Below are 10,253 nucleotides of genomic sequence, written 5' to 3'. Positions count from 1 at the left end.
TTGTAATGGCTTCCGTCGGTAGAAGGAGAGGAGGACCAAAGCGCACCGTGGTATGTATCCATATTTATTAGAATACTTTTTCAATAATGAACAAAACAATAAACAGACGAAAACCCAACTAAGCTACAGTCCCGAACTAGAGAACACAAAAACAGATGGGCGGCTCTGACGGCCTCGACGACAGACGCGGCCGGCATTTGACGGAGACTCAGGGACGAGAGCGTGGCGGCTGCTGCGGCTCCGGACAGACGGGCGTGCGCTCAGACGGCGCTGGGCAGGACGGGCAGCCGCAGGGCGGCGCTGGGCAGACGGGCGGCTCTGACGGCTCCGGACAGACGGGCGGCTCAGACGGCGCTGGGCAGACGGACAGCGCAGGCGGCGCTGGGCAGACGGACAGGTCAGACGGCGCTGGGCAGACGGGCAGCGCAGGCGGCGCTGGGCAGACGGCAAACTCTGGCCTGCTGAGGCGCACAGTAGGCCTGGTGCGTGGTGCAGGAACTGGTGGTACCGGGCTGGAACAGGGCTCTGGAGACGCACAGGAAGCCTGGTGCGTGGTGTTGGCACTGGTGGTACTGGMCTGGGGCGAGGAGGTGGCACCGGATATACCGGACCGTGAAGGCGTACTGGAGCTCTTGAGCACCGAGCCTGCCCAACCTTACCTGGTTGAATGCTCCCCGTAGCCAGGCCAGTGCGGCGAGGTGGAATAGCCCGCACTGGGCTGTGCTGGCGAACCGGGGACACCATGCGTAAGGCTGGTGCCATGTACACCGGCCCGAGGAGACGCACTGGAGACCAGCTGCGTTGAGCCGGCTTCATGGCACCTGGCTCGATGCCCACTCTAGCCCGGCCGATACGTGGAGCTGGGATGCACCGCACCGGGCTAAGCACACGTACAGGAGACACCGTGCGATTTTCCGCATAACACAGTGTCTGCTCGTACTCTCGCTCTCCACGGTAAGCACGGGAAGTTGGCGCAGGTCTCCTACCTGACTTCGCCACACTCCCCGTGTGCCCCCCCCAAGAAATTTTTGGGGTTTCCTCCTGGGCTTCCTTGCCAGCCGTGTTCCCTCGTAACACCGGTTCCCCTTCGCAGCTGCCTCCGCTCTCCTAGCTGCCTCCACCTGTTCCCATGGAAGGCGATCCCTTCCAGCCAGGATCTCCTCCCATGTGTAGCAACCCTTTCCGTCCAACACATCTTCCCAAGTCCATTCCTCCTGACATCGCTGCTGCTGCTGCTGCTGCCGCTGCTGCCCGTTACCACGCTGCTTGGTCCGAGTTTGGTGGGTGATTCTGTAATGGCTTCCGTCGGTAGAAGGAGAGGAGGACCAAAGCGCAGCGTGGTATGTATCCATATTTATTAGAATACTTTTTCAATAATGAACAAAACAATAAACAGACGAAAACCCAACGAAGCTACAGTCCCGAACTAGAGAACACAAAAACAGATGAACGCAAGAACAGGTACAATCACCCACAAACCAACAGTGAAAACAGGCTACCTTAATATGGTTCCCAATCAGAGACAACGTAAAACACCTGCCTCTGATTGAGAACCATATCAGGCCAATAATACAAACCTAAACAAAGAAACACATAACATAGACTACACCCACCCAGCTCACGTCCTGACCAACTAAACAAAGACTAAACAAAGGAAATAAGGTCAGGAACGTGACATACATCCCCTGAATCCATATAAAAGAGTTGTTTTTCATGCTCATGTTTTCCAGTTCATCATCCCCATGTCCACCTATTCTGTCAAGACTATAGTCCAAGTTTTTGCACCCTGTGTCAATTAGTCATGGTCATTGTCTGCCGTAAGATGGCGTCATCCTAACACGTCACACAGCGCTATCTGACGTGAGAAGATGGTATACAGTAAAACCCAGGGGCGCAATTTCCACTGGGGAYGGGGGGGGGACACATTCTGAAATATAATTTTTGCCCCCCCCAAGTTTTATCATTGGAATGTGATACAAAACAAGGCAAATGTGTGCTTTAGGACCATGCGGACGCCCTGAGCGGTCGGGTAGGCTGTTTGGAGTGTTTATCTGACTGGATTAAAAAAGAGAAAGAGGAGTGGGAGGCCCCGGTGCACAACTGAGCAAGAGGACAAGTACATTAGAGTGTCTAGTTTGAGAAACAGATGCCTCACAAGTCCTCAATTGGCAGCTTCATTAAGTAGTACCCGCAAAACACCAGTCTCAATGTCATCAGTGACGAGGCGACTCCGCGATGCTGGCCTTCTAGGCCGAGTTCCTCTTTCCAGTGACTGTGTTCTTTTGCCCATCTCAATCTTTTATTTTTATTGGCCAGTCTGAGAGATGGCTTTTTCTTTGCAACTCTGCAAAGGTTCCGTGACTATACTGCTATCACTAAACAGAGGCAAGAGTCACGACAGTACTTACCTTATGCAGAATCAGGAAAATGTTTGTGTTGTAGTGGTCTGCGTCTGAAGGATGCCACAACAGACCCAAAGGCCCCTCTCATCCTTCAGTGAGTAGATGAAATGAGGATGAGAGTGAAGGTGAGGAGAGGAGGATTAAAAGGGAGGTGATGAGATTACAGGTGATGGATGTGAAAGAGATTAAAGGACAGGTGAGAAGATTAGGAAAGGTAACGAAAGGAGGAGTTACCAGAGGAAAGAAGTAGAGAAATTAAGTGTGAATGGAGGAGAAAAACAATTCAGGTGCCTACTTCCCAGGCTGCATTAGGCTTTTTCTCTTTATTTCCCTTCCTAAACGTTACTGCATGGAACATTTAGACCACTGCATATTTCCTGGGGTCCAATAGACTTCCTAGGGGTCCACAGGAGTCTACATGGGTCTTCCTGAGGTCTGCTAGTCTTCCTAGGGGTCCACAGGAGTCTACATGGGTCTTCCTGAGGTCTGCTAGTCTTCCTTGGGGTCCACGGGAGTCTACATGGGTCTTCCTGAGGTCCACTGGTTTTCATGGGGTCTTCTCCTTTAACACACACCTCAACAACACACTGAGATTGGTATGATATGCTGATGAATAGCGAAGGGATCTATAGTCCACAGTATCCAGCCTTTCTTCCTGTTGGTCATATGACAACTTTTTCTTCTCTTGTTTACTGCTGATATGAAGAGAGAATAAAGCATATGAGTTGTGTCCAATGGTCCTAGCACTAGCACTTCTGTCAGCATGCAACCAAAACTCCCTTCCCTTCCCTCAGCCTAAAGAGGAGTTTGGGGCAGAGGAAGAAATCCTTCCACAGGGGGGTTGTTTGGGCTCCAAGGACCTCTGGCACTGTAGAAATCCTTCCACAGGGGTGTTGGTTGGGCTCCAAGGACCTCTGGCACTGTAGAAATCCTTCCACAGGGTGTCGATTGGCTCCAAGGTCCTCTGGCACTGTAGAAATCCTCCACAGGGTGTCGTTTGGGCTCCAAGGACGTCTGGCACTGTAAGGAAATCCTTCCACAGGGGTGGGTTGGGCTCCAAGGACCTCTGGCACTGTAGAAATCGTTTCCACAGGGTGTCGGTTGGGCTCCAAGGTCCTCTGGCACTGTAAAGAAATCTTTCCACAGGGTGTCGGTTGGGCTCCAAGGTCTCTGGCACTGTAGAAATCCTTCCACGAGCGGTTGTTGGTTGGCTCCAGGACCTCTGGCACTGTAGAAATCTTTCCACAGGGGTGTCGGTTGGGCTCCAAGGTCCTCTGGCACTGTAGAAATCCTTCCACGAGGGTGTTGGTTGGGCTCCAAGGTCCTCTGGCACTGTAGAAATCCTTCCACGAGGGTGTCGGTTGGGCTCCGAGGTCCTCTGGGACTGCAGCGTTCCTTCTATTGCTCCAGGACCTAGAGTCTAGGTAGTACATGTAGGCCACCTATGATATACTCACTGTGTTGACTGACCTTACTCTTCCAATGGTAAGTTGACTCCACATGGAGTCAAAAAAAAAAAAAAAAAGATATACAGTATATACATTATCCTTTTTTTGATGTAGACTATATAAATATATATATATATATGTTGCTTAGTAACCAGCTCAGGAGATCTACAGATTGCTCAGCAATATGTTGATTTCATCCGTTTTCATAAGTGTTTTGCAACAATAACAGTAGTACACTGTAGTACCTTTACAAGGATGGAGAGAAAAAAGCTAGAAGCAGAGAATAGATTTCTATAATGTGTGTGGGAAATGCAAGATCAACTGGAAGTATGTGATGAATATCATGTCACTAAGAAGAGGGGAAGAGTGCACGATCATTTATAGACCGTGATATGTACTGATTTGCATCAGTACACAGGACTACAGGTCAACAACACTGAAGATTAAAGTCCAAACAGAATTCTTCCAAGAACTGACAACTGCTAATTTCCCTCACCTGAACATTTGTGGCATACATCTTCCAAGTTGAATGTATTATAAAGCTTTAATAATGCTTTATGTAGCTGTTACAGTTGCATCATATGTACAGTTGAAGTCAAAAGTTTACATACACTTAGGTTGGAGTCATTAAAACTTGTTTTTCAACCACTCAACAAATTTCTTGTTAACAAACTTTAGTTTTGGCATTTTGTGCATGACACAAGTCATTTTTCCAACAATTRTGTACAGACAGATTTCTTCACTTATAATTCACTGTATCACAATTCTAGTGGGTCAGAAGTTTACATACACTAAGTTGACTGTGCCTTTAAACAGCTTGGAAAATTCCAGAAAATGATGTCATGGCTTTGGAAGCTTCTGATAGGCTAATTGACATAATTTGAGTCAATTGGAGGTGTACCTCTGGATGTATTTCAATGCCTATCTTCAACCTCAGTGCCTCTTTGCTTGAAATAATGGGAAAATCTAAAGAAATCAGCCAAGACCTTAGAAAATTGTAGACCTCCACAAGCCTGGTTCACCCTTGGGAGCAATTTCCAAATGACTGAAGGTACCACGTTCATCTGTACAAACAATAGTACGCAAGTATAAACACCATGGGACCACGCAGCCGTCACACTGCTCAGGAAGAAGACGTGTTCTGTCTTCTAGATATGAACCTACTTTGGTGCGAAAAGTGCAAATCAATCCCAGAACAACAGCAAATGACCTTGTGAAGATGCTGGAGGAAACAGGTACACAAGTATCTATATCCACAGTAAACGAGTCCTAAATCGACATAACCTGAAAGGCCGCTCAGCAAGGAAGTGCTCCAAAACCGTCATAAAAAAGCTAGACTACAGTTTGCAACTGCACATTGGGACAAAGATCGTACTTTTTGGAGAAATGTCCTCTGGTCTGATGAAACAAAAATTGAACTGTCAGGTCATAATGACCCTCGTCATGTTTGGAGGAAAAAGGGGGACGCTTGCAAGCTGAAGAATACCATCCCAACCGTGAAGCACGGGGGTGGCTGCATCATGTTGTGGGGGTGCTTTGCTGCAGTAGGGACTGGTGCACTTCACAAAATAGATGGCGTCATGAGGAGGAAAATTATGTGGATATATTGAAGCAACATCTCAAGAYATCAGTCAGGAAGTTAAAGCTTGGTTGCAAATGGGTTTTCCAAATGGACAATGACCCCAAGAACACTTCCAAAGTTGTGGAAAAATGGCTTAAGGACAACAAAGTCAAGCTATTGGAGTGGCCATCACAAAGCCCTGACCTCAATCCTACAGAAAATTTGTGGGCAGAACTGAAAAAGCGTGTGCGAGCAAGGAGGCCTACAAACCTGATTCAGTTACACCAGCTCTGTCAGGAGGAATGGGCCAAAAGTCACCCAACGTATTGTGGGAAGCTTGTGGAAGGCTCCCCGAAATGTTTGACCCAAGTTAAACAATTTAAAGGCAATGCTACCAAAGACTAATTGAGTGTATGTAAACTTCTGACCCACTGGGAATGTGATGAAAGAAATATTAGTTGAAATAAATCATTCTCTCCACTATTATTCTGACATTTCAAATTCTTAAAATAAAGTGATGATACTAACTGACCTAAAACAGGGAATTTTTACTTGGATTAAATGTCAGGAATTGTGAAAAACTGAGTTGAAATGTATTTGGCTAAGGTGTACGTAAACTTCCGACTTCAACTGTAGATGACGTTTTGTCCCCAGAGTCTGTATTCTTACAGAGGTCTTATATATTATGATCATACTGCCAACAATTCAGATTTTAAAATATGTTTCTCACAGCAAACTATACAACAAATACTCTTCCTATTCATTTATTGTACTGCCTCGAATAATACATTGAAACCTAATGAAAACCGTCAAGAATGAATAACACACAATATGAGATAAATATAAAGGTCAACATGATAGCAAATCATTGTGGATGACAATATTGCTTTGACACTTCTACCTCAGATGTATGGTAAGTAATGTTGCATTGTGTTCATATCACATTTGACTGTAGAAAATTAGTCAGTGTTGTCGTGACAACCCATTACTMCAACTTAAAATCATAAAATGGCTTCTACATACAGATTGGCTTTAATAAATGGCACAGCAATTAAATAATTAAATACTAAACAGAACTAATGGTTAATAAATATTTGCCATTGTGATTTACAGTAGTGCTTTATAGTTGTGCCAAGGCAATGTCTTGCAGCACCATCTAGCGTCTAACAAACCAAACTACCAGTCAATCAATGTTTAGTTTGAAAATGGATATGATTGAAGTATTGACAAGAGCCAAACTTTTAAAGGAATTGTGATGTTAATTTCTGATTAACAAAGAATATCTAGTTAAACCTTTATCTTCCTCTTACAAAGGAAGAACCCTCTCCAGAGCTCAGTAAAATACACATCTCAAAAACKTTTATATACTTGACAGTATACTATAGCCTAGTCTGTGCTTGAGAAAGTGCTCTATTCAATCAGATCCGCTTTAGTGACATCAGCATAGCGGTTGTTTGGGTTGTGTCAGAGGTGGAACTGCTGTTAGAGCTGTCAAATCCACAAGTGGCTCCTGGCATTATACCTAAAGCGGACATTGCCATTGGCTTCACAGAGTCACATTAACAGAAATCCCATGCAGCCTTGTTTCCAAGTTGGAACACTGGAATGTGAGATGGACTCTACACATCAATTAGGCTGATAAATCCTCTTTATATAGTTTAATTATTTTTCAATTTGAGCGTAATTATTTATATATAGTCTACACTTTCTTGCTCTGAACTTCCAAAGCGAGTAGGGACAGGTGTGGCTTCTTGACAGTGATYGCAAGAGCAGCTACTCACCGATTTGATGGCTCCAACGCAGTTCCACATCTGACAGCAAAAACATTCATTATTCGTGTGTCTGCTATCACAGTTTAACACTTGATCTGATTGAATCTAGGCCTTAGCATGGCGTTTGTACTTTTGGGACGATTCCATTAGTTCCATTGTACCAGGCAGACCAAATCAGTTGCTGGTCAAGTATTTCAAAGAATAGCATCTGAACATGCCATAGTGATTAAAGTACAGTATAGTGCTGTACATTATATGTGTCCACTTTACTGTAAATCATTGCCCTACAGAGTCAACAAGGTGGGGGAGAATCGTGGTCCCAGTAGTCCATCCTCAAGACTCATGTCACTACCAGGGAGAGGCTTGGAGAGCAAGTTGTTGGGAAGGGCCTCTTCCCGGAATGAGGACTCAGACCTATCCTGCTTACCCAGGCTAGGGTGATGGTGAGACAGCATGGGACAGGATAGATCCACCAAATGGGCTGGGCTGCAGCTCACCATGGACGGGGTGGTGAAGACACTGGGACAGTACTCTTCTACATGGCGATAGGTGGGTTTGATGGCGCAGTGTTCATGGTGGTGAAAGGAGAACAGCATCTCCTCCTGGGGCTCCTGCTTTATCGCGGGAGGGGGGCTCAGGAGTTTGGCCAGGGGGGAGGTGGCTGTGGTGTACATGGTCGGGGCGAGAGGGGGCAGTGGCTGGGCCTGGGGATGGCCGTCACAGCCCAGTAGACACACTGGGGCATGCGACACTAGCATGCGCTCCAGCTTCTCTCTCTCCTCCTGGAGCATCTCAACCTGGGTCGTCAAGCTGGCCTGCTCTCTCTCCAGTTCATCAGTCTCCTTATAGGACAGACAACAGAGTTCATAGTTCATAAACATCAACATCCATCTATACTTACAAAACAGTAGGTAGGTAGAGCTACAGTATTGACTGACTGGTCATTCTCTCTGTTTGGACTCACTCCTTGCAGTTGGTCGGCCAGCTCCTTCCTGTGGTTGCGACACTTGGCAGCAGCCAGCTTGTTCCTTTCTCTCCTCAACCTTCTCCTCTCCTCTTCAGCTGGGTTCAACTGTTGATGGAAAACAGTAAGAGACAGTGAGAAACAGCATTCGGCTGGATATGCCATTCATTTTTTTTTTAACTGTCAACTCTAACATGAGATACTTAATATAGACCAGGGGTTCCCAAACCTTTTCATTCGGGACCCCCCTTCCAGCATCTATTTCTATAGGCACAAGCACTGTTCATGACACAAACTGTTCACACTCCTTGTTTGTTGGAGAGAATTTTGCTAGTTSTAAGCTTATTTCCTGCAAATCTACACATTTTGCCATGCCTAATGTGTATGCATGTGATATTTGAGTGAAAAAAAAATGTACAACAATATATATGAGCTAAAAACCTAAATAAAAAAACATTAGCTGACATGCGCTAGTTGATCTGGTCATTTCTGACAAATAGCTCACTAAAGTTCACAATGACTGACATGACAAGAGGAACTGATGATGCACTACCCAATTTAGAAATTGCACCATGTACATTCTACTATTACAACGTCCAAGAAAAAGTTTAAAGCTGTACAGAGTTGGGAACCACTGCTATAGGCTACTTACAGAAATCAAATATATTGCAGTATGAATATATTGATATTTTGATCTACTGTGAAAAACTGTATATTGCAATAACAATATTTTATCATTATTATATCCACAATATTAACAACATATCCATATCCCTTAGTCAAAGCCTCTCTGTCTTCCTGTACAGTGTGTTTGCTTACTGTTACCTGATCACTACGCCTGCTCCTTCCATGCGTGTTGCCCACTGTCCGTATTACCCCGAGCCTTGTGTGGATCCCAGGCCCCAGGCTACTGCTGATGTCCAGGGGCTGGTAGGGGTGAGAGTGTAGGCAGTGGTCAGGCTTGGAGGCTAGAATGGCTGGCTGGATCATCCACTGCAGCTCCTGACTGGACGTGATGGCATTGATGGTGGGGATGAAGGAACTGCTGGGTAGCTGCATTTTGACAGGATACTGGCGAGGGAGAGAAAAATAACAATTGAAACACAGTAGGCTACATGAGCTTTTGCATTATAAAGTGGTAGGCTATGGCTGCCTCAGTCTTAGCTTGTTTACAAGTAGTACTACTCAATAATTAAATTGTTGCCTTAGCCTATTTGCCTACACTTAATTTCCATTTTATCATAATTAAACAACGAATCAATATAGCCTATATATGGTATTTTTTTTCACAAAGTAGGCTATTTGAAGCAAACGTGTAATTTTAATTTAGGTAGAATAGGCATACGAATACCTGTTGGGATTTTGAGGATGCCCAACTATTGATGGCGTCGGAGGAGAGCTCGAGCTGACCCCTTTTCCCGCCACGGAGAGTGGTCTCGTGGTCCGCGGAGTGGTTCAGATGCATGGTCCGTGTTTTCCACGAGCCAACAAACACTCAGAATGCAGTGGACAAAACTCTAATTATTTAGTCGCCGTTTACTAGTACCAATTAAATAGTTAATTTGCCAATAGAAAGACTATATTTTATGAAGTGATGCTGTTAAAATCTATCGTTCTGCCTGGACGAGCACGTCATCATCTAGGCGCACGGGGAGACGGAGGTAGCTGCGAATGTGAAGACTGAAACTTATTTATAGCCAAATGAGATACATTCTAGATCCGGTACCTCGGTGATAATACAATGTCTGAAAAACTCTTTAACACATCATGGAAATTGCAAATATGGTCAACTGATTCCATGTAAGCCATTTGGTGATTTTAAAAAGGTCTTGCTGACGCAGGCATCCAAAAAAAGGACAATTGCCGTCAGAGCTGAAGTGTGTGGGTAGCTACCATGGTTTAATTGACGTCACATAGAAGAGTGTTTCCGTCCAGCGCTGCAGAGATGAGAGCTGTAGGCTTAGCTTCTTCGGGCTTCAGATAAAATAACATGTCGCTCAGGAAACAGGAAACCGCGAATGAATTGTGAAATCAGAGTAGAAATCTGGACAGAAGCAAGCGGATGTAAGCAGAGGTTGGATGTGGTTATTGCCATATAACTGCTGT

General features: G+C 45.3%; 1 protein-coding gene across 1 annotated transcript; it reads right to left on the bottom strand.

The window, feature by feature from the left end:
* Nucleotides 1-4,440: 4,440 nt before the first annotated feature.
* LOC111973288 (fos-related antigen 2-like) lies at nucleotides 4,441-9,974 on the bottom strand. The gene is made up of 4 exons (XM_024000603.2): nucleotides 9,499-9,974; nucleotides 8,973-9,218; nucleotides 8,148-8,255; nucleotides 4,441-8,025 (listed from the first exon to the last, which is right to left on the bottom strand). Exons 1-4 carry the CDS (start codon nucleotides 9,610-9,612, stop codon nucleotides 7,468-7,470), a joined length of 1,026 nt encoding a protein of 341 aa, XP_023856371.1. The 5' UTR covers nucleotides 9,613-9,974; the 3' UTR covers nucleotides 4,441-7,467.
* Between the last annotated feature and the right edge of the window lie 279 nt (nucleotides 9,975-10,253).

The sequence above is a fragment of the Salvelinus sp. IW2-2015 genome, linkage group LG14 (assembly GCF_002910315.2).
Source record: "Salvelinus sp. IW2-2015 linkage group LG14, ASM291031v2, whole genome shotgun sequence".
Lineage (NCBI taxonomy): Eukaryota > Metazoa > Chordata > Actinopteri > Salmoniformes > Salmonidae > Salvelinus > Salvelinus sp. IW2-2015.
This window is presented reverse-complemented; position numbering and strand designations above follow the sequence as displayed.

Excerpts from the sequence above, each read along its gene's own strand:
- LOC111973288 (XM_024000603.2), bottom strand. The coding sequence starts at position 9,612 with ATGCATCTGAACCACTCCGCGGACCACGAGACCACTCTCCGTGGCGGG. Across the intron at positions 9,219-9,498 it reads CATCCTCAAAATCCCAACAG|TATCCTGTCAAAATGCAGCT; the intron begins GTATTCGTATGC and ends CTCCCTCGCCAG. Across the intron at positions 8,026-8,147 it reads TGGCCGACCAACTGCAAGGA|GAGACTGATGAACTGGAGAG; the intron begins GTGAGTCCAAAC and ends CTGTCCTATAAG.